The sequence below is a fragment of the Panthera leo genome, chromosome B1 (genome assembly GCF_018350215.1).
Source record: "Panthera leo isolate Ple1 chromosome B1, P.leo_Ple1_pat1.1, whole genome shotgun sequence".
Lineage (NCBI taxonomy): Eukaryota > Metazoa > Chordata > Mammalia > Carnivora > Felidae > Panthera > Panthera leo.
Window position 1 is genome coordinate 40,177,604 of NC_056682.1, and position 24,198 is coordinate 40,201,801.

At 42.0% G+C, this 24,198-nt stretch overlaps 1 protein-coding gene across 2 annotated transcripts in view; it reads right to left on the reverse strand.

Annotated features, from left to right (window-relative positions):
• CHRNB3 (cholinergic receptor nicotinic beta 3 subunit) overlaps window positions 1–20,079 on the reverse strand; it is a 31,827-nt gene extending 11,748 nt beyond the window's left edge. The window contains exons 1-3 of one of the 2 annotated variants that reach the window (XM_042933863.1): window positions 20,000–20,079; window positions 10,874–11,025; window positions 9,665–9,709 (exon numbers count right to left, since the gene is read on the reverse strand). In XM_042933863.1, the coding sequence (XP_042789797.1) occupies window positions 9,665–9,709; window positions 10,874–11,025; window positions 20,000–20,054 (252 nt within the window). In that variant the 5' untranslated portion in view covers window positions 20,055–20,079. Of the gene's footprint in view, window positions 1–9,664; window positions 9,710–10,873; window positions 11,047–19,999 lie in introns of both variants that reach the window. The other variant, XM_042933861.1, reaches the window with a different exon arrangement.
• Between the last annotated feature and the right edge of the window lie 4,119 nt (window positions 20,080–24,198).

Consider the following 24,198-nt stretch of genomic DNA (forward strand, 5'->3'; position numbering starts at 1 on the left):
TCTTGTGTAGTCTTAGTGAGTTGGTGTTAATAATCTATTTATGATTTATAGGGTTTTGATTACTCTCTGGAAGTAGGAAGGAGGGAGACAAATGAGTTTCCAAAATAAAATCAATAAAATAAAAATAGCTCCCCATAGAGGACTTTCTCAGGATGTCGCTAAATTTGTGCTTGACAAAGGTCTTTGGTTGAGAGGATGGAGGAAAAATGTCTAAATATACCAGAGGAAAGTAACGGAAATAGCGGACAAGACAGAAGAACTGCATTTAAAAAAAAACAAAAACAAAGGAACAAGCATTTCAGTTGTGGAAGCTGCCCTGAGATGTGATTTTCTCCTAAGTAGGTAGAATTTTATTCTCTCTGTGATATGAATCAGGGAGCATCTTTCCGTGTCCGAGAGGGACAGGAGAAAAGGAGAGGCTTTCATCACTTTTGTCTTTATTTTGAGCGAGGTATACAGGGGTGACTGGAGAGAGTTTCCTGTCAGTTTGCTCTGGTGTGAGATTGGGGTAGTTCTGTGCTTGGGAAGAGCTCATGACTTCTGCACCTTTTTGGCTTGCAGAACTTCTACAGATCCTGTAAGACCTAACTTAAATATCTCCTCCCTTGGAAGCTCTCCCTGATTTTCTCCCTGTCTCACTGTCATTTGTGTAATGACACAGTACTTATGTAGATTTTCCTTATGGTGTTTATCATATTACAGTCATTATTTTTTACACAACTAACACTATGTCCTCTCCTTGAAGACAGGGCTGTATTTTACTCTTCTTCTTCCCCAGGATCTAGCAGCGTGGCTGACATCTGGCAGGTTCTCAATAGACCCTGCGGAATGAATGGCAGATCGAGTGAATCCTTACTTCATTCTCTCCTAAATGCCCTTCTAGACCATCAGATGTCCCAGCAGTTGAGACATGGAAAGCCAAGGACTAGGAACTAGTCTCCACAGGAGCAGCGCTAAGAGAAGAACTGGACATCTTCCATCAGCTCCCTCGTCTGAGGCAAGGGAGGATTTCTCCACATTAGCCAGACTTCACTTAACAATGCCTAACCTTGGCCAAGTCAGTTCAATTCATCCTAGGACCTACCTCATAGGCGGCTGTGAGAATTACAGGAGTTCATTCCTATGACAACCCAAGCAGAACAACCCAGCACTTAGGAAGTGCTCAATAAATCTTAGGTATGATTATTAGCTACTCTGAAACTGAGATCTGTGTGTAACACCAATAGTAGCTTTTTTTTTTAACATCATTTTTATCTTGTTTTTACCATCTCTTTTCTTTTATCCTTTATCTTTCTTTTACCTTTTTAGTTTTAAAGAGCTAGGGGAGCCTGGTTGGCTCAGTCGGTGGAGTGTACAACTCTTGATCTCAAGTTGTGGGTTCGAGCCCCATGTTGGGTATACAGATCACTTAAAAATAAAATCTTAAAAAAAAAAGTGGGGTGCCGGCGTGGTTTAGTTGGCTAAGCATCCAACTATTGATTTCGGTTCAGGTCATCAGACAGGTTCGTGATTTTGGGCCCTGTGTCGGGCTCCTTGTCAGGCTCTGTGCTGACAGAGCAGAGCCTGCTTAGGATTCTCTCTCTCCCTCTCTCTCTGCCCCTCCCCTACTCACACATGTGCACTTGTGCTCTCCCTCTTTCTCTCTCTCAAAATAAATAAACTGTAATAAATAAATAAGAATTTAAAATTTAAAAAATAAAAATGTAGATCACAGCCTGATGGAGTTAAGTGCCTCCTATTCCATGCAGCCTCCCTGCCTGCCACCATGCTGTAGAATTCATCTTTCCTTTTTGCTCCCATAGTGTTTGTGCCATACGTGGCGTGTACATGACATTGCACTCCCAATCCAATCTGTGTGAGCAGGATAGCTATGATAATATTCTCTGTGGTTCAATGAAATGCACAGAGGTTTCTCATACTTTGGCTTTTCCCATGATTTAGAAGCAGGGCTTAATGTTTAGTGCAGAGGCTGGATATAGCAGAGAAGACCGCAACCGGGGAAACCGAGACTCCAGCCAGATCAATCACTAGAACCTTCTGTCTCTGTAGGCAGGGGTAATGTGATACCTGCCTTGCTAATTCCGAGTGGTTGAGAAATGTAAATGAGAGAAGAGAGATGACAACCTTTTGCAAATCAAATGCAATGAAAGTCCATTATTCTCTGGCTAAAATTAAATAGACAAGAAATAGCAAGTACTGGCGAGGATGTGGAAAAAAGGGAACCCTCATGCACTGTTGGTAGAAATGTAAACTAGTGCAGTCACTGTGGAAAACAGTGTGGAGGTTCCTCAAAAAATTAAAAATAGAAGTATCAGATGATCAGGTATTTACCCAAAGAAAATGAAAACACTAATTTAAAAATATACATGCACCCCTATGTTTATTGCAACATTATTTACAATGGCCAAGATATGGAAACCCAAAGGTCAATCAATAAATGAATAGATAAAGAAGGTGTGGTATATATACACAATGGAATATTACTCAGCCATAAAAAAGAATGAGGTCTTGCTACATGGTGGACTTGAGAGTATAATGCTAAGTGAAATAAATCAGATGGAGAGAGACAAATACCATGTGATTTCACTTATATGTGGAATCTAAAAAACGAACAAACAAAACAGCTGAAACAGATCCAGATACAGAGAACAAAGTGATGGTTGCCTGAGGGGAGGGGGGTGGGGGAGGGTTAGGCAAAAAGGGTGAAGCAGGGTAGGAGATACAGATTTCCAGTTATGGAATGAATAAGTCACGGGGATAAAAAGTACAGCATGGGGAATATGGTCAACGGTACTGTAATAGCTTTGCATGGTGACAGACGGTAGCTGCATTTGTGAACATAGCATAAGGTATAGGCTTGTCGGATTACGATGCTGTACACCTGAAACTAATGTGACACTGTGTGCTACTATATTTTAATGAGAAAAAGTCTAGTATTATTGTGACTTCTAAAAAATGGAACCTAAGTCAGCAGGCTGGCTTTTGCGAGTGTCAGCTTGCCCCACTCCTACGATTTCTCTTGCTCTGTTTTGGGTATTGGAGATTTTTAGGTTTTGACTCTGTGTTGACCTGGAGGCATTCACCAGGCCACGATGATGCTGGTGGCCTAACTTTGCTGGAAGTCATTTCCAAAGTCGTGGCTAAGGTCAGAGGAGCTGTGACTTCTTGTTGTCTCTCACTGAAATGAGCTCATGTTTTCAAAACCTCAAGAAAAGTGAAAAGTACCAATATTAAAGGCCAAGAGCCCCTGGACCACTGTTTTATGTGAAAGATTAATAAAAGTTTAACCTCAAGGAGCAGTTGGGGAAGGGCATGTGTGTGAAGCAGTGAGAAGTTTTTTTGTTTTATTTCTGTTAACTTCTTAAACCTATTTGCACTTTAAAAGTTTTTATTCTCTCCCCTGCAAGGCCGAATACAACACTTCTTACTGATTTTTATTAATTCAAAATACCTGTGAATTCCACAGCCTGTAACTTGCAAACGTGGAATACATCGCTGAGGAAAGAGACAGGTACATAGAAAAAATATGCTTATTTAAATCGTATTTTTATAATGGAAGTCAAAAGAGAGCTGGAGTAGCCATACTGATTTCTAACTAGACTTTAAATTAAAGGCTGTAACAAGAGATAAAGAAGGGCATTATATAATAATTACAGGGTCTATCCATCAAGAAGAACTAACAATTATAAATGTCTATGTGCCGAATATGGGAGCCCCCAAATATATAAAACAATTACTCACAAACATAAGGAACCTTATTGACAAGAATGTGGTAATTGCAGGGGACTTTAATACCCCACTTACAACAATGGATAGATCATCTAGACACATGGTCAATAAAGAAACAAGGGCCCTGAATGATACATTGGATCAGATGGACTTGACAGATATATTTAGAACTCTGCATCCCAAAGCAACAGAATATACTTTCTTCTCGAGTGCACATGGAACATTCTCCAAGATAGATCACATACTGGGTCACAAAACAGCCCTTCATAAATATACAAGAATTGAGATCATACCATGCATACTTTCGGACCACAATGCGATGAAGCTTGAAATCAACCACAGGAAAAAGTCTGGAAAACCTCCAAAAGCATGGAGGTTAAAGAACACCCTACTAAAGAATGAATGGGTCAACCAGGCAATTAGAGAAGAAATTTAAAAATATATGGAAACAAATGAAAATGAAAATACAACAATCCAAACGCTTTGGGATGCAGCAAAGGCAGTCCTGAGAGGAAAATACATTGCAATCCAGGCCTATCTCCAGAAACAAGAAAAATCCCAAATACAATATCTAACAGCACACCTAAAGGAAATAGAAGCAGAGCAGCAAAGACACCCTAAACCCAGCAGAAGAAGAGAAATAATAAAGATCAGAGCAGAAATAAACAATATAGAATCTAAAAAAACTGTAGAGCAGATCAATGAAACCAAGAGTTGTTTTTTTTTTAATTTTTTTTTAACGTTTATTTATTCTTGAGACAGAGAGAGACAGAGCATGAATGGGGGAGTGGCAGAGAGAGAGGGAGACACAGAATCCGAAGCAGGCTCCAGGCTCTGAGCCATCAACCCAGAGCCTGACGCGGGGCTCTAACTCACAGACTGCAAGATCGTGACCTGAGTTGAAGTCGGACACTTAACCGACTGAGCCACCCAGGCGCCCCAAGAGTTGGTTTTTTGAAAAAAATAAACAAAATTGATAAACCTCTAGCCAGGCTTCTCAAAAAGAAAAGGGAGATGACCCAAATAGATAAAATCATGAATTAAAATGGAATTATTACAACCAATCCCTCAGAAATACAAGCAATTATCAGGGAATACTATGAAAAATTATATGCCAACAAACTGGACAACCTGGAAGAAATGGACAAATTCCTAAACACCCACACACTTCCAAAACTCAAACAGGAGGAAATAGAAAGCTTGAACAGACCCATAACCAGCGAAGAAATTGAATCAGTTATCAAAAATCTCCCAACAAATAAGAGTCCAGGACCAGATGGCTTCCCAGGGGAATTCTACCAGACATTTAAAGCAGAGATAATACCTATCCTTCTCAAGCTATTCCAAAAAATAGAAAGGGAAGGAAAACTTCCAGACTCATTCTATGAAGCCAGTATTACTTTGATTCCTAAACCAGACAGAGACCCTGTAAAAAAAGAGAACTACAGGCCAATATCCCTGATGAATATGGATACAAAAATTCTCAATAGGATACTAGCAAATCAAATTCAACAGCTTGTAAAAAGAATTATTCACCATGATCAAGTGGGATTCATTCCTGGGATGCAGAGGTGGTTCAACATTCGCAAATCAACCAACGCGATACATCACATTAATAAAAGAAAAGATAAGAACCATATGATCCTGTCAATCGATGCAGAAAAAGCATTTGACAAAATTCAGCATCCTTTCTTAATAAAAACCCTCGAGAAAGTCAGGATAGAAGGAACATACTTAAACATCATAAAAGCCATTTATGAAAAGCCCACAGCTAACATCATCCTCAATGGGGAAAAACTGAGAGCTTTTTCCCTGAGATCAGGAACACGACAGGGATGTCCACTCTCACCGCTGTTGTTTAACATAGTGTTGGGAGTTCTAGCATCAGCAATCAGACAACAAAAGGAAATCAAAGGCATCAAAATTGGCAAAGATGAAGTCAAGCTTTCACTTTTTGCAGATGACATGATAATATATGTGGAGAACCCAATAGATGCCACCAAAAGTCTGCTAGAACTGATACATGAATTCAGCAAAGTCGCAGGATAGAAAATCAATGTACAGAAATCGGTTGCATTCTTATACACCAATAATGAAGCAACAGAAAGACAAATAAAGAAACTGATCCCATTCACAATTGCACCAAGAAGCATAAAATACCTAGGAATAAATCTAACCAAAGATGTACAAGACCTGTATGCTGAAAACTATAGAAAGCTTATGAAGGAAATTGAAGAAGATATAAAGAAATGGAAAAATATTCCGTGCTCATGGATTGGAAGAATAAATATTGTCAAAATGTCAATACTACCCAAAGCTATCTACACATTCAATGCAGTCCCAATCAAAATTGCACCAGCATTCTTCTCGAAGCTAGAACAAGCCATCCTAAAATTCATATGGAACCACAAAAGGCCCCGAATAGCCAAAGTAATTTTGAAGAAGAAGACCAAAGCAGGAGGCATCACAATCCCAGACTTTAGCCTCTACTAGAAAGTTGTAATCATCAAGACAGCATGGTATTGGCACAAAAACAGACACATAGACCAATGGAGTAGAATAGAAACCCCAGAACTAGACCCACAAAAGTATAGCCAACTCATCTTTGACAAAGCAGGAAAGAATATCCAATGGAAAAAAGACAGTCTCTTTAACAAATGGTGCTGGGAGAACTGGACAGCAACAAGCAGAAGAATGAAACTAGACCACTTTCTTACACCATTCATAAAAATAAACTCAAAATGGATAAAGGACCTGAATGTGAGACAGGAAACCATCAAAACACTAGAGGAGAAAGCAGGAAAAGACCTCTCTGACCTCAGCCGTAGCAATTTCTTACTTGACACATCCCCAAAGGCAAGGGAATTAAAAGCAAAAATGAACTATTGGGACCTCATCAAGATAAAAAGCTTCTGCACAGCAAAGGAAACAATCAACAAAGCTAAAAGGCAACCAATGGAATGGGAAAAGATATTTGCAAATGACATATCAGACAAAGGGCTAGTATCCAAAATCTATAAAGAGCTCACCAAACTCCACACCTGAAAAACAAATAACCCAGTGAAGAAATGGGCAGAAAACATGAATAGACACTTCTCTAAAGAAGACATCCAGATGGCCAACAGGCACATGAAAAGATGCTCAACATCGCTCCTCATCAGGGAAGTACAAATCAAAACCACACTCAGATATCACCTTACGCCAGTCAGAGTGGCCAAAATGAACAAATCAGGAGACTATAGAGGATGGAGAGGATGTAGAGAAACGGGAACCCTCTTGCACTGTTGGTGGGAATGCAAATTGATGCAGCCACTCTGGAAAACGGTGTGGAGGTTCCTCAAAAAATTAAAAATAGACCTACCCTATGACCCCGCAATAGCACTGCTAGGAATTTACCCAGGGGATACAGGAGTACTGATGCATAGGGGCCCTTGTACCCCAATGTTTATAGCAGCACTCTCAACAATAGCCAAATTGTGGAAAAAGCCTAAATGTCCATCAACTGATGAATGGATAAAGAAATTGTGGTTTATATACACAATGGAGTACTATGTGGCAATGAGAAAGAATGAAATATGGCCCTTTGTAGCAACGTGGATGGAACGGGAGAGTGTGATGCTAAGTGAAATAAGCCATACAGAGAAAGACAGATACCATATGTTTTCACTCTTATGTGGATCCTGAGAAACTTGACAGAAACCCATGGGGGAGGGGAAGGAAAAGAAAATGAGGTTAGAGTGGGAGAGAGCCAAATCATAAGAGACTCTTAAAAACTGAGAACAAACTGAGGGGTGATGGGGGGGTGGGAGGGAGGGAAGGGTAGGTGATGGGCATTGAAGAGGGCATCTTTTGGGATGAGCACTGGGTGTTGTATGGAAACCAATTTGACAATAAATTTCATATATTAAAAAAACCAAATATATATGATTTAGAAAGTTTAAAAAAAAATAAGTAAGTAAGTAAGTAAATCATATTTTTATATCCACATTACTGGCTTATTATTTTCTCCTGGATTTAAAATTCTTTTTTCATGTTTATTTATTTATTTTGAGAGAGAAAGAGAGAAGCAGAGCACAAGCAGAGGAGGGGCAGAGAGAGAGAGGGAGAGAGAGAAAATCCCAAGCAGGCTCCGAGCTGCCAGCACACAGCCTGACTCAGGGTTCAAACTGATAAACCGTGAGATCATGACCTGAGCCGAAGTCAAGAGCCAGGTGCTTAACCAATTGAACCACCCAGGCGCCCCTCTTCTGGCCATTTTTTATTTGCATGTAAAATAATACGCAGATTCGTTTCATAACTTGCTAACATACCTACCAGTTTAAAAATCGGAAGACTAGAGACTAGTAAAAATGGTAATAATTCTGTAACTCTGACTAAAGTTTTTGTGTGGGAGATATATAATGGCACTAAATGAAGACAAGGGAATCTTCCTACAATCTCCACTCACTGTTCCTATAAACCATTAGCAGAACTGAACAATGTCTCCTGAATTTGAATAGGTAATTAACTTTAATATAAACAGACAAAAAATATTATGTATGTATGTTAACATCAAGTGAGATATTAGGACATCCTCACCAGGAAGATTTGAAGTCTGTGGGAGAATAAGCCATAGCTGGACATTCAGTGAAAAATGAGTAATTGCTAATAACAATAACAACAAAAAACAACCAATGAAACCAAACTTCTCACCTCCTTTCAGTATTTTGTCCTTTATGTCACATATGCAAAAGTAGGCTTTGAAGGGTAGTTATTCCCTGACAACTTTAGGTCAAGCCCCTCTGAACAGATGCTTAGGAAACAGGCTATAATCAAGCTAAAAGCAATCATCTAAGCAGAGAGCTAAAAATAATTCAAAATGCCTTTTTTAGGGGTGCCTGGGGGGCTCAGTCGGTTAGGACTCCGACTCTTGATCTCAGCTCAGGTCTTAATCTCATGGTTGTGAGTTCAAGCAGGGGTGAGGGAGTGCCTTGGTGGCTAAGTCTTAAGTGTCTGACTATTTCTGCTTGGGTCATGATCTCGGAGTTGTGAGATTGAGCCTTGCGTCTCCATGCTGGGTGTGGAACCTGCTTTCTCTCTCTCTCTCTCTCTCTCTCTCTCTCTCTCCCCTCCTTGTGTTCCCTCTTTTAAAAACAAATGCCTTTTGGGGCACGTGGGTGGCTCAGTCAGTTAAGCGTCCGACTTCAGCTCAGGTCATGATCTTGTGGTTCATGAGTTCGAGCCCCATGTCAGGCTCTGTGCTGACAGCTCAGAGCCTGAAGCCTGCTTGGGATTCTGTGTCTCCCTCTCTCTCTGCCCTTGCCCCACTCATGCTCTGTCTCTCTCACTCTCAAAAACAAACATTAAAAAATTAAAAAAAACAAACAAACAAATGCCTTTTTAGTTATACCGGGAAAATATGTATTCATTATTTTGTTTCAGGCTTTACTTTGTTCTGAAATTCACTTTGTTCTGTCCTACCTGTTTTCTCTTTCTAGAAAGGGAGCAAGAGGAAACATTAGGGGAAGAGTCATCCTGTGGAGGACCAGTGGGGATGAAAGACAGTTTAAGATCCCTGGTTGCCTGCTCCAGTTGCAGTGCCCTAAACGGAGGGGGGAGGGGTGCAGGAAACAGGGGGGGTGGGGGTGGGGGGGGGGTGGGAGAACTGCGCTCTGCAATCTTTCCCCACTTACTCCAAGTAGCCAGGGAGCGGGCCCAGGCCTCCGTGTCAGAGTCTGCTTGGGGTATGCCTTTGAGCCTCCAGGACCAGCTCTCCCACTCTTGCAAAAGGAAATGAAAATTAATAGACCCTTCCTAACCATTCCCAGATATCTTACTGAGGAACCCAATATGCTGTGTAAGATAATTATTTTTCAAATATTATTTAGAGTCTTTCTAAATAGAAAAGAATGGAAATAATTAGGTTAGCAGATATCATGCTTGGATTGACAGTTACCTGTTTGAGCCACACATTTGTTGTCATCAGTTGATTCTTTTCATCCTAAGAAAATGGCAATTAGAAAAATGTAAATTCAAATTAAGTGAAGTCTTTGAGATTTATTTTGTCAGAAAGACCTCCCTTTGCTTAAAATAAAAAATAATAATTAAAGCAAATAGCAGCTCATTATGGTGATATTTATCCAAAATCGCATAACCCAGGGGTGCCTATGTGTCTTAGTTGGTTGAGTGTCTGACTCTTGATTTCAACTCAGGTCATGATCCCAGGGTCGTGGGACCAAGTCCTGCATCAGGCTCTGTGCTGTGTGTGGAGTCTGCTTGGGATTCTCTCTTTTTCTCCCTCTGCCCCTCTCCCTGACTTGCTCTCTCTCTCTCAAATAAAAAAAATTTTTTTTAATTGCATAACCCAGAAAGTATGGTAAGGCCGCAAAGTAAAAATGAATATTAGTTATATCAGAGATCGGTTTTGCATGATTTTCTAGAAGGAATCCTTGGGCATTGAGTCAGCTGAGGTAGGTGAGTGTGCAACTGGTAGGGCAGGAGATTTAGGAAACAGGAGACGATTATTCTGGGACTTTGGGGACCGCACCAGAATGACTTTGCAGAACTGGCTTAACGTTCACTGGTTTCCCAGGAACGCAATCATGTCAGAAGTGGGAGCCCAACAGGAAAATGAGCAGAGAATGTTAAGGTCTAGGTGGTGTCAGGGGAACAGGTGGAGTCCTGAGGGGATTCAGGAGGGTGATGGGTCACCAAGCGCTCACGGGGGTGCTGGCAGCATCTGCCCTCTCTCCCTGTAGACACCCCTGCCAGCCCTCACGCAGTTCGGGTGACACCGAATCAGCCCAGGGGACACTAATGAGCCCTCTGCTCAGTTCTCTCTTCTCTCCATCTCCTCTGTTCTCCCTGGGTGCTCATCCTGGTTCTCAGCAAACCCGCCAGGGACAATGCCTGTCTTAACAACCATATCCACCCCCCAGCAAAGAGGTGCACACTCATAGTGCCGCAATGAAAATTTACTCTCTAGCACTTCTCATTCCTTCCTCGGGTCATTTCACTGGGCTCTTGGGGCAGATTTTCTCTCACAGTAAGTTATTTTTAAAATTGAAATGGTAGACATGGGGAAAGAAAACAAAATAAAGTCTTAGATTCACAAACAGGTTAAGGAATGCATGTTCTTTTTAGCTTAGTGCCAAGGATTACTCACCACATCCACAAGCTGAGATATTTTCAATCCAAAATATACTTTTATGGTGTCATTAGAATTTAATACAGGACGAACCCATTTCTGATAATCTTGGAATAAGCGTCTGAGGAGGGCGTCTTCATTTTCAGCAATTGAACTGAATCCTGCAGCAGCTGTAAGATCACGAGTGAAACCTGAATTAATGGGAAAAGTATAATGGCTGGTTTAGCATCCTGTGGCCTGAACCTTCAGGTGTTCAGCAAAGGCAGCTTTGCATATACAGGGGTTCCCTAACCATTCACCATGCCCACAACACATAGCTGAAAGTAGGTTCTATGCTTTACCCAGAGCTTTGCTCTCTCATGGGATTTTCCCACCATGAGGTCAGCACCTTGATCCCCAAACAATCACCCACAGCCACCCCCTTACCCTCAACCTCACATCTCATCTGAGATGCCACCTCCTTACAGACATGGTCTCTGCCCCTGTGCTATCGTCCACTACTGCACCCTATCTGGCTCCATCATGTCCTTACCACAATGTGTTGAATACCTGTCATCATCTGTCCTTCCCTTGAGCTCCATGATGGCAGACATGGTATCCATTTTATTTGATGATGTTTATCCAGCACCTAGACTAGTGCCAGCCCACAGCACATGCTTATTTTATATATATTTAATGAATAATCCAATGACAGGAATATGTCAGGGCCATTTTTCATGCATTTGGCACGTATCCATTGAGCACACATATCCACTGAGCACCTACCACATCCCCTGTGCTGTTCTTTTTCCTTCCTCCTGAGGAAGTCTTCCCTTACAAAGACCTTCCCTGGTCAAGAACCAGGTTCTAACACTCCTCTCCGCCCCTACATGTCCGAGAGCCCAAGAAACACCCCAACTTCAAGCTTTGACCCTCAGGCTGAAGAAATGGTCTAGGAAGGCAGTCTAGAGATACGTTTTGTTTCTTTTCAGTGTTATGCTATCAAACATAAAACATGGCAGCTTTATTGTTGCTGGGTTTTGTTTTTTTTTTAAGTTTACTTATTTACTTCGAGAGAGAGAGAATGAGCATGGGAGAAGCAGAGAGCGAGGGAGAGAGAGAATCCCAAGCAGGCGCCATGCTCAGTGTAGAGCCCCACAGGGGGCTCAAACTCATGAACCATGAGATCAAAAGTTGGATGCTTAATGGACTGTGCCACCCAGGTGCTGTTATTATTGCTGTTTTAGATATAGCCCCTTTCTTCATATATCCAGTGCCCTATTAATCTCCTACAACAACTCATTCTGCACTGTATGGCTTACCGTAGGAAACCTTTTCTTCTGCTGAGTGACACATGATGGGCAATGATCATGTACCAGACACCCCGAAGTTTACCCAGTAAAACCCAAAGATTCTTAGCAGGAAGAAGAGCAAACATTCCTAGTATGTACACGAGAACTTCACTTTACTAAGGGAGTAGCAATTCAAAATGCACCCTTTTTTAAAAAAATTGAACCATAAATAGCCTACAGTAGTATATTAATTTCAGGTATACAACATAATGATTCAACAATTATGTACAATACTCAGTGCTCATCATAGTAAGTGCAATTACGATTTGTCACCAAACAATGTTATTACTGTCTTATTGACTGTATTCCCTATGCTGTACTTTTCATCTCTGTGACTTATTTTTTTGTAACTGGAAGTTTGAAACCCACTCATAATGCTCCTAGGGGTAAACAGAGGTGTCAATAAGATGGGTTACATACTCGGGCTGCTCCCACCCCTTTCTCTTATGTTCCAAAAAGTATATGAAGATGCAAATGAATGATGGAGAGAGCTTATGTTTGTGCTTAGTTATCTGAAAAGCTAACTGTTCTCAGGGAGCCTGGGCGGCTCAGTCGGTTAAGCATTGGACTCTTGATTTCGGCTCAGGTCGTGATCTCATGTGATCTTTGTGCACAGCACAAAGCCTCTTTGGGATTCTCTCTCTCCCTCTCTCTCTGCCTCTTCCCCCCTTCCCTCCCCCTCGCTCTCTCAAAATAAATACATAAACTGGAAAAAAAAAGCTAACTGTTCTCAAACTTTGATACTTCAGTTCTTAACAAGCAGAGCAGCACGAAGGAGCAGGTCAGCTGGGTGGCTGCCAGGACAGCACTCTGCAAAACCTTACTGGAAGTGGAGGGAAGGTAGGAGTTGAAATTCCCCCAAGCCTCCTGAGGGATGGAGTGTTCACCTGCTCAGGCTGAACTTCACGAATTCCCTACCCCACATCTGGTCTTAACTTCCTTCAAAATACATCATAACTCTTATTCTTTCCCACCATCTCCACTGGTACCACCTGAGTCACAAGTTCCATCATCTCTCTTGGATTCTTGTGCTCCTTCTTCCTGCCTTCCACTCTTGCCCCCTTTACAGTTCATTTCCTGCTCAGCAGATGGAACCAGCTCTTAAAGGCAGAAGAGGTTTATGTAAGTTCCTGCCCAAATCCTACAAATGGTTTCCCATCAAATGCAGACAGACATCTCACATCGTTGCCATGGTTTCCCAGGCCCTTGTATGGCCCCTATCCTCTCCCACTCTGCCCTCCCCCCTCCCCCCCAGAGCTTCAGGTACATCTGCTCTTTCTAGAACATGCCTGTAGGCTTCTGTTTGGGGAAGACTCTTGCCCTGAAGAGGAATCCATGCTCATTCCTTCATTTTGTCCCATCTTTGCTCAAATGTCATCTCCTTGAAAGGTCCTTCTGGGTTACACAATCTAAAATCCCTCCTCACACTTTATCCCCTCAATGATGCTTTATCTTGCATGGGAGCACTGGAACATATTATATGTTTCTTTGTCTATTGTCTGACCATTGGAAAATGCCAGCTTCATGAAACCTTTCTTACTTCTGTCTCCCAGTTCCATGGGGCCTGGCACATCATGACTGCTGAGCACACCCTTGTGCAGCAACATAGTGAGCTACTTTGCTAAGTGGTGTTTGGAGAATTTGGGCCAGAGCTGAATTTATCTGGAGGGGAGAGAAGCAGGGAGGTCACAGCTGTCCTCCCTCGGCCTCCCCTGGCAGGAGAATATTTTTGGGTGGGCACCATGACAGTGACTGCTGGTTACCTGCTCAACAGCCACTTACCCTTTCTTTTTCAGTAACAGATGCTATGTTTATTCAGAATTGAATGGTGCCAGCTTAAAATGTTCCCTTCTCAGACCCCTTACAGCTAGGGATGGCCATACGACATATACATGCCACTTAAATCCAAACAGAAGCCACAGGGTGAGGTTTGTAGGAAATACTGTCGAAGAGGATGGACTTGGTCCAATATGCACATTTCACCTTTCATCTTTCACCCTTTGCTCCCTTTTCTTCCTGCCTAGAGCTAGAACATGGCATCTAGGGATCTGGCCACCCAGGTATCTCACAAGCCTGATGAAAGCTACACACATAAGATGGCAGAATAGAAGGGCAGACAGAGCGCGGGACCCTGATAGCACTATAGGACCATCAACCAGCCCAGGACCGCTCGCCTCCAAATTTCTTGGTGTGTGAGAAAAACAATCTTCCCTTTTGGATAGGCTCTTATGGCCATTGTTACACGAATCTGAGTGTAGTCCTAGTGGCCAAGAACCCAAGGGTACTGCCCTTCCCCAAAAGCCCTTGTGTCCCAGTTCAGCCCAGTGAGAACAATTTACTTAAGACACCACCTCACAATGGATGGAGACACTCCAGGAAGGATGAGAACAACTGAATAACGTCTGAACCAACACACACACACACACACACACACACACACACGGACCTCTTAGCTTGGACAACTCTAAGCCATTATAATTCTGGACATATGAGAGGGATCCTGAGAACAGAAATTGTACTTTTGAACTCCCTTTCCTGGAAGGAAAATCTTACTGTCAGTTTGCAGGGAGGTAGACTTACACATTATGACCTTGACAATCCCTAGCTCTTGCCACCCTCAAAGCTGTACCCTCTGTGAGAATGATTAGATCCTGCTCTTTGTCGGGATCCAAAGGGAAATAAGCAGATTTGCTCTTTCAGGGACCTTCGTATGTTTTGACCCATGTTGCCAATGTCAGAGGGTGAGCTGTTGTCTGAATCAAGGCACAAAAAGCATAAATCTGTACTGGCCGTTATGGACTAAATACTTGTGTGCCTTCAAATTCCTGTGTTGAAGTCCTAACCCCCAATGTGACTATATTTGGAGATAGAGCCTATAAGGAGGTATCTAAGGCTAAATGAAGTCATCAGTGTGGGGCCCTAAATCAATAGGACTGGTGTCCTTATAAGAAGCGGAAGAGACATGAGAGCGCTCTCTCTCCCCATGCAAGCACGAGGAAAAGCCAGGTAAGGACACTGCCAGAAGACAGCTATTTACAAGCCAGGAAGAGAATTCTCACAGAGACCATTTTTGCTGACACCTTGATCATGGACTTCTAGGCTCCAGAACCGTGAGAAAATAAATTGCTGTTCAGCCACACAGTCTGTGGTATTTTGTTATGGCAGACTGAGCTGACTAGACCCAAACAGACCTTACCAAAAAAAAAAAAAAAAAAAAAAAAGCCAAAGTTTTAATGCTTTCTGCCTAAATCTTCAACCTTCCTGAACTTCCCCAAATAAAAGTTGAGGTCATTGATGTTACTGAAGCAGATGTAGACGATAGCTCTGGAAATTTTCTAGTTTGTCCTTGCAAAATAGAACATTATAACGAAAGGAAATTGTTTCCACTGTTGACTCTTTGAGACTAGCGACTCAAGAAATACTTTGTGATATTTGGGGAAAGAACAAATGAAGGAGTTAATGCACAAAAGCTCCAATGGCACTTTCTGTGCACAGAGGGAGGAGGAGGCAGAGTGACCCCAGCTCACTGATCTAGAGGATGTAGAATCGCAGATGTTCTCAGGATTTCTAGGACAAGTGGTATCTGTTTTAAGGAATATCTGGATCCCTGAAAATCTGTGTGTAAACCAGTTTTGCAAATGGACTTGTATTTTAAATAAATTAGACAAGATCAATATTCTAAGATACATCTCAGCAATGCACTGACAAGTCAACAAACTGCTCTTGGAAGCTGAGTGACTCCCTGAGTGGGTGCTTGCATTTCCCGAAGCCCGCTTTATGAAGGAGGGATGGGAGAACATTTGTATTCATAAATAATACCAGCACTAAATAAGAAGGACAAGTGAAATGATGACGAAGTGAAGACAATGGAGCTAGAAAGGACTTTGAAGATGTTCTAAGTCCCTCTTTTTACAGATGAAGATCCTGGGGTGCCAAGAGGGGCAGTGACTTACTCAGGGTCAACCTAGTTAATGAGTGGCAGATGTGTTCATGTCTTTGAACATAAATTTGTTGTTATTGCTTTTTTTTGTTACTGTGTTGTTGTTAGTATTGTATTTACCAAAATACTTTACTTTAAAGCGATCTATTGCCAGGAAGAATGATATTCTAAAACCAGGTCGCAGATAATATTTGTTTGATGGTAGACAGACACTCAATGTTGGTGATGGTATTCCATAATCCAACTCAATCTCCCTCTACTGCAGTTGGGACCTGGCAGCTGGCTTGGCCCTGGTGTCCCTTGAATGGGCACTGAGGTCACTCTCCTTAGAGATGGACACCCAATGCTTTATAGTGGGAGCAATCCTGCTTCAGACTTGACCATGGTCCCCTCCCTTTCCTTGCATTAAGTCTTGCTTTGCACCCCTTACACACACACACACACACACACACACACACAGACTCATACTCACACACGCACAGTCTAATGCACATCTTCAGAGGATGTGTGCTGCCTGTTACAGCTTGTCACCATTTCTTTTGGTAAAAAGGAATTTCATTGCTCCCTTAAATCCTGATTCGCCCCCTTTATTCTTCTCCTCTCCCTATTTAATCTTTGTCTCAATTTCTTTGTCAAAATATTTCTCTTGGGACGATGTAAGCAACTCTGCAGGTGGAAGGCAAGAAGAGGGAGAGCACATGCAAGTGATCAGACAGATGGGGAACTGTCTGCCTGATTCCAGTAATTTCCTCCATGTGGAACTCAGGCTGGGAAAGTGCTCTAGGAGGGCACTCTGCTCTTGGCTCTGGACATGGAGTCTCTTGCCAAACTCGTCACTCGTTAGAACAAGAATCCAACAAATATTTATTTAACATTGAGAGCCACTGGACTCAGATTTAGATATATGAGTTTTGGTCTTGTTTCCAAACCACGCAATCTTCATTAAGCAAGGCATTTAACTTCTCCCAATAACAATAAAATGGTGGATGATTGGTAAGCCCCTACCAACTCACACATGCTTTATGTCCATGAAACACCCATAAAATATGACCTATTAATGCCCAATATTTACTATTCTGAAGACACAAAAAAGAGCCAATGTTTAAGATGTGCCATTGATTGGAGGACATCGCTCCTGGCTGCCATTTACTGCAACAGAAGAGGCATCTGGGTAAAGATAACTGAAGCTATGAAGGGATTAGACAGGACTCACTACCCATGAGGAGGTTAGGGCTCTCTCAACCCCTATAAGTGGAATCATGAGAGATTTGGATGAGGTACCCAATTCCAACTTGAGGCAAAGAAATTTTCTTTGAAACTTATAACTTGACCTTCTGGCCTCTTTATTCTTCTTGACCATGTTTCTTTTCCTTTCTTCAGGCTCTCAGACTTTCTGGTCTCTCCTCACCCAGTTATCAAAACCCACATTCTGGGGCACCTGGGTGGCTCAGTCAGTTGAGCGTCCAACTCTTGATTTCAGCTCAGGTCTTGATCTCATGGTTCATGAGATCAAGCCCTGCATCAGGCTCTCTGCTGTCAGTGCTGAGCCCACTTTGGATCCTGTTTCCTTCACTCTCTGCCCCTGCCTCACTCATGCTTTCTCTCTCTCTCTCTCTCTCTCAAAAATCAACATTAAAAAAAAAAAAAAAACACTTTCTGTAAAGTTTTGACAAGTTCATGCACGCTGAGGTATAAATAACTGATAAGACTTAATCAGTGAAAATTCACATGCTTATTTATGGTTTTATTGAAGACAACATCATTGTTTATCCTTAGCTAAGAGAGTAAAAAAGTTATTAAGACTTTTAAACCTTAGCAAATATGGTTGGGAGAGACACATTTTTTTGTTTTGACACTTTTTGGTATATTTTGGTTTTGTCCTTCTATTGTCACCAGCCTGTCCAAAAAAATCATACCACAAATAGGCTGGCTTCTGCTGTCAACACATAGAGCTCACCCTCAGGGTGAAATCAAATAATAAATATTGAATGGATTCTTGCTAGCGTGAGAGTTTATTAGAATGATTTTGTTTTTCCCCCTTTCTCATATCCCATGCTGGAATCATTCCTAGGATACAGGACACCCTCAGTAAATATTTATTGAATGAATAAACACATGTCACCATGTGGTAAGAATGATGGGAAGATGAGTAAGAGACAGTCCCCTGTTTCTGGGAGCAGACACAAACCCACAAAGCATGAATTCGCAACAGAAGAGATGTCACATGGCCATACACAATTATTCTTTCCACCAAAGCCAGAAATATAAAAATGAGGGGTTACCCCTTGTGATTTGGAAAAGGTAGTTTTGTGTAACAAAAAGAAACCTTTTCCTTTGCAATGAATAGTAAAGTTACAAAACTTAAGGAAAGGTGGTACTGATCTGAAAATAGAAATAGATGCCAATGGATCTCGAAATATCCACAAATGTGAGAGTTACTACAGGTTATTACATAGATTGATTATAGATCTGTGACAGACAGCCACAGCACAGTATAAATTCCCAAACTCTTGCAGCCTACGCAATGGAGAATGAGTACCAGTCTCCCCTCTAATTCCAATTTTCTTACGTAACCATAATTGTGTGAGGAAGAGGATCATAGATGAACTAAGAGGGTTTATGCCAACTCCCCCCACTTACTAGTGAGTGACTTCCCTAGGGAAAGAATGGTAAGAACCCATTCTTTCACAGTAAATAGGATAGCGCATTAAAGCAGAAAAACATCAGACACATGTGTATTAATTGTATGCTAAAACACACAGAAGTTGATGATTATTTTTACGACTGACCAACTGCATTTCAGACTTTGCAGGAACCAAATTTAGTGATATTTGAAAGTGGGTGTGATGCCCTCTGCACTTAAAAACTACTGGTTTTGAGTCCCCAGTATGAGGAAAGGCTACATTTTTAAAGATATGATAATGTTCAGGTATGTTCGTGCCTAGATTTGCAATCTAGGATTTATTCAATCTAGGATTTATTTCAGGACTTGGGCAGATCTCAGTGCCTCTGGCTCTCCATCTGAAAATAGCAGTAGTCAAGCATGGCAAAAATACTAGCAAGAAATGAATACAAATTGCTAATGGGGCAACAGTGTGTTCTTGCCATCTGGCTCCTGGCTCTAAATGGTTTCCGCTGCAATGGGAAAAGATTTGTGTTCTGAAGTTACATAAAAAGGGAACTGATTCCCAAACCCAGATAACTGGCAGGTGCAAATGACCATCTCCCCTAAACTTTTCAGTTATTTTCTTCCTCTTTCCATTTCTCTTCTGTCTGTCTCTCCCTCTCTCCTTTTACGTGCTCTCTTCCTTTATTAAGAATTCCCCTACTTTCAGGTAGATAGTAGTCACAGAAAACTCACACATGTTCATAGACATTTGATACATACTTTTGCTTCATTGTGATATACAAACATACTAAATATATCTACACACAAATTAAACTTTGTAGATAGGTCTACAGGATAGATGGGATAAAATATACACACAGATATAGTGATTATTAGTAGATATGATATAAAAATGTTGATGTAGTAAATTGCTGTGCCAAATATTTTAACAATTCTGAGTAGCATTCAGGGCATTGGGTAATATTTTTCCTGCTTTTATATCTTCCAACCAAGTTCATGATTCAAAAGCAAAAGCACAGTAAATGACAACAGCATAAACATTATGGAATTCATAGGTGTGATGATTTCTTTAGCAATAAAAGATTTCCTAGAATTACTCATTGGAGCCACATTTTAAAAGTTATCCTAAAGATGCCTATACATTACATTTTATCATCCTAACATTATGAATACCGTATTTCCACCTCCCTGGCTTAAATAGTTTTGCGGTGATGAAGTTTTAATTTACTCTAACTTGAGCTTACCTGAGGGAATGACACCAAGGACAATGAGCAGCAGGATGAAGGCTGGCAGCATCATGATGTCAGGCTAGGAAAGATAATTTCTTCCTTTGTAACAATATAGCATTTCCATCAGAAAGGGAGGTTTTGAAAAGAAAATGCAGTAGTTCAAAATCCGAAGTGGAACCCGAGGGGGAGACACCTGAAGTGGGAATAAGACCGTCTCACACCATCTCACGTCAGTGCGATGCTTCTTAAACTACACTTCATTGATTTCCAGTGAGCTGTCAGAGCGTGTAAGTCTAAAACGTATCTCTGGGTCCTAACTCCTGACTTATTAATCTGCTCTCTCACAAGGAGATGCAGGGCAAAAGGGAAAGGATGAGGCTGGACCACTTCTGAATGTTCTGTGGTATTTTGCTCACGGTTGGAGATCTGAGCAAAGGAGAAAAACTACGTTTTATCACATGCGTCGCGGAAGTTAGTGAGAAGTTTCTCATACATATTATTCCTCTATTGTCCCTTTATTTTGGACTTGGAGCTTAGGAATAATGACTATGAGGGGGTTAAGAGGTATAAAATTCCAGGTATAAGTCACGGGGAGGTAATGTACAGCATGGTGACTATAGTTTGTAATACTATTGCATATTTGAGAGTTGCTAGAAGAGTAGATCTTAGAAGTTCTCATCACAAGAAAAAAGATTCGTAACTATGTGTGCTGATGGATGGCAACTAGCCTTATTGTGACCATTTGCAATATGTCCAAATAGCGACACCTGAAACTGATATAATGTTGGATGTCTATTATACCTCAATTGACAAAAAAGAATAATGAATATATCCTGTGCCTCTCATGACTAATGTGTTCTAACGTCAGAGCATCCTCTGACGTTCCCTTGGGCCCACCAGATCCACCTTATCTTCTACAGGAGAGAGTGTGGTCGGAGCTTGGTCTGGTTGTTTCCCTAATGGGACTTGGAGGCTGATAATGCCACTCTTTCTTTGATTCACCTTCTTCACAGTAGATCAGATTTTCATCTAGTTCAGTGGTGTCCACACCCAGAGGACCCCTCATAAATTCAAATCTAATGAATGGACAACTGTAAGTTAGGGCTGGATACAGGAGATGGCCAGGTGGGAGCAGGTACCGATGGGGACCAGGTGATGGAGTCCCAGGCTCCAGGGCACTGAGGAACTCCACTTGGGCAATACTGAGTCCATCTTTGGCCCTCCATCTTGTTTTTGCCTCTGGGAACAGGTGGCAACATGTTAGATAACTAGTAAACAGCCCTTCTGGGCACAGCTGACACCATCTTAGGTAACTAGTAGAGCGTCCCTCTGGGGCACAGCTGGAGCTATATTAGATAACTATTAGACAGCCTCTGTGGCGGGCTGGTGTGCCACCTTAGATAACTACCCTGTGGCCACACCACCATGCCCCTCACTCCATAAAATCTGGGGATTAAGGTCTGGATGGCTGCACAGAATAGGAGTGGAGATAGCTTCGTAGTGCCCTGGATGGTTGGTCCATTCGCTCTCCTGATTGCCCTTGCCAGTAAGCTACACTGAAGAAAAAACTGTGCAAACGGTATGGCGTGGCTTGCTTCAGTTTTCAGTACGAAAGTGCCTCTCAGTCTGTAGGATACATTACTGACCGTCCTCCACTTTCTAACACTGATTTCATCCAATTAAAAATTTTCTTGATGTTCTCTTATTAAGCCCACACTATGTGCCATCAGCAATTATCAAACCCCAGGCCCTGCTCAGTAATATGTAATCAAAACAGCCCTGGCTGAGGAGGTAGGACTCTGCTCCTCTCTGAGAACCCCTGAGGACGAGGCTCTGTTCTTTTGTTCCTGTATCTCCACTTTCTCTCCAGTGCCTATCACGGGAAATGCTTGAGAGTGTTGCTTGGAAGAAAGGAGGAAGAAGGAAGCAATCAGACATTGATTTCCTTTGCATCTGATTTCCTATGCATTGTGTTCCAGGTCTGCTGTGAATTTACAACTGTCTCGGGTGTAAATTAGCCACTAACCCAGAGGTGCAGGAAGTGTCACCTTTCTTTATTTCAATGAATCAAATGAAATGAAGCTTGCCCTTCCACTGAGCAGGTAGAAGAAATCAGTCTCAGTCATTACAGGAGCTCCCTCCTCTCATCTAGGGTAGCGAAAGAAACGGGAAGGCTTATGTGGTCCCCAAAATACAGGGCGGGCTCTGCAGACTCTAGTCCATCTGGACCACAGCAGGTGGGTCGGTGGCCGGCCCACATGGTCCTCTGGAAGTGGCAGTTGTGCCCCCCTCAGCTTGGTTCTGCCAGAACCGGAGGTCTGGGTGATAGAACGCCCCCTTTCTGAGCCTCCACACAGCCACTGCCACCTGAGGACGGCTGCCTCCATCGGTGCCACCATGGCAGCGTGGTCCTGGCTGCTGCAGGGATAGCCAGCCTCTGGCCCCTTCTGCAGTTTTTTGCAAAGTTCTCACCCTTCTCCCCTACAGCTTCCCCTGTACTCATCTTGTCTCCCTCCCACTCTAGAAACCTCAAATAATCTTTTCAGTGAGTTTAGACTTTTAGTGAAAGCAGACATCAAATAAACAGGAAGAGAAGTTGTCTTTATGCAGCTTCTGCTGTGAGTCCATGGAAACATAAGGAGCCCTGGAAAATATAGGAAAGAAACACACAAGGAACAAAACACAAATCCTTATCTCAAAAAATCATCCTGTTTTGAACATGTGTGCATATTCCCTCACCTGTCCAGTGATAAACCTGTCCAGCAATAAACATGAGCTGACAGCTGCCTGGGCTTTGGTGTTGGGTCTGTCAAATCAGAAATAATCAGAGGTCTGGGATGCCTGGGTGGCTCAGTCAGGTAAGCATCTGACTCTAGGTTTCAGCTTAGGTCATGAGTTCACGATTTGTGAGTTCAAGCCCCACATCAGACTCTGCACTGACGGTGTGGAGCCTGCTTGGGATTCTCTCTCTCCCTCTCTCTCTGCTCTTCCCCTGCTTGTGCTCTCTCACTCTAAATAAATAACTTCAAAAAAATTACTTAAAAAAAATAATAATCAGAGGTCTCCATTATCAACAGAGGACAAGTTTACATTCTAGGACCCCAAGCAAAACCTCTGCTCCTCCATCACTGACCCAATGTGCAACCTGTGAAGAGTAAGCTGGCTCGCTGTGAGGCTCTGGAATGCTCTCCAGACCACTTCCATAGGACATGTACACACAGCAGTCACAAAAACAAAACTAAAGGTGAGAGAAAGCAGATTGCTTTCAACTGAAGATTTGAAAAGTTACAATCAGTATTTATTTATTTATTTAGATTTTTTTTTTTTTAAAGATTTTATTTCTTTAATGGTATCTGGGTGGCTCAGATGGTTAAGCATCAGACTTCGGCTCAGGTCATGATCTCACAGTTCGTGAGTTCGAGCCCCGTGTCCGGCTCTGTGTTGACAGCTCAGAGTCTGAAGCCTGCTTCAGATTCTGTGTCTCCCTCTCTTTCTGTTCCTTCCCTGCTCACGCTCTCTCTCTCTCTCTCTCAAAAATAAGTAAACATTTTTAAAAAATTTAAAAATAAAATATATTAAAAAAAATTTTATTTCTTTAAGTAATCTCTACAACTTGCAACCTTGAGATCAAGCGTTGCATCATGCTTTACCAACTGAGCCAGCCAAGCACCACTGATCAGCTTTTTTAAAAACTTATTTATTTATTATTTATTTATTGAGAGAGAGAGAGAGAGAATTCTTTGGGTTTGAAACGTATTAACTCAAAAGGCCTGGAGAGAGAGCACTTTAATACAAAAGGGTTGACCGCTTTCCTTCCACTGCTCTCTTGTGTGTGACGTCCTCCCAATAGGCATCGCTCTCAGAGATTTGAAGTTCATGGCTTATTAAATACATGTTAAATTATTTCCTGAGACCCAGCCTTGAGCCAAGGGGCTCCTGGAAAGGCTTTGCATTTCTCCAGCATTGGTGTTAACAGCGAATAGGACCCAGAGAAAGGACTTGCGACGATGGACATGCGGTACAGGACTTGGGGGCCCCCTGGTGGACTGTAGATCATACTGCAGTCTTAGGTCAACAGTCTCCGTTTTTAAAGGTTGTATGCTTTAGAGACTATTCGTTCCTTAAATTTTAAATTAAAAAAATAAACTAAAATAAACACAGGCTGCCCAAATCCAAAACTACGCATCAGAAGGCAATGGGTGTTGGTCTAACAG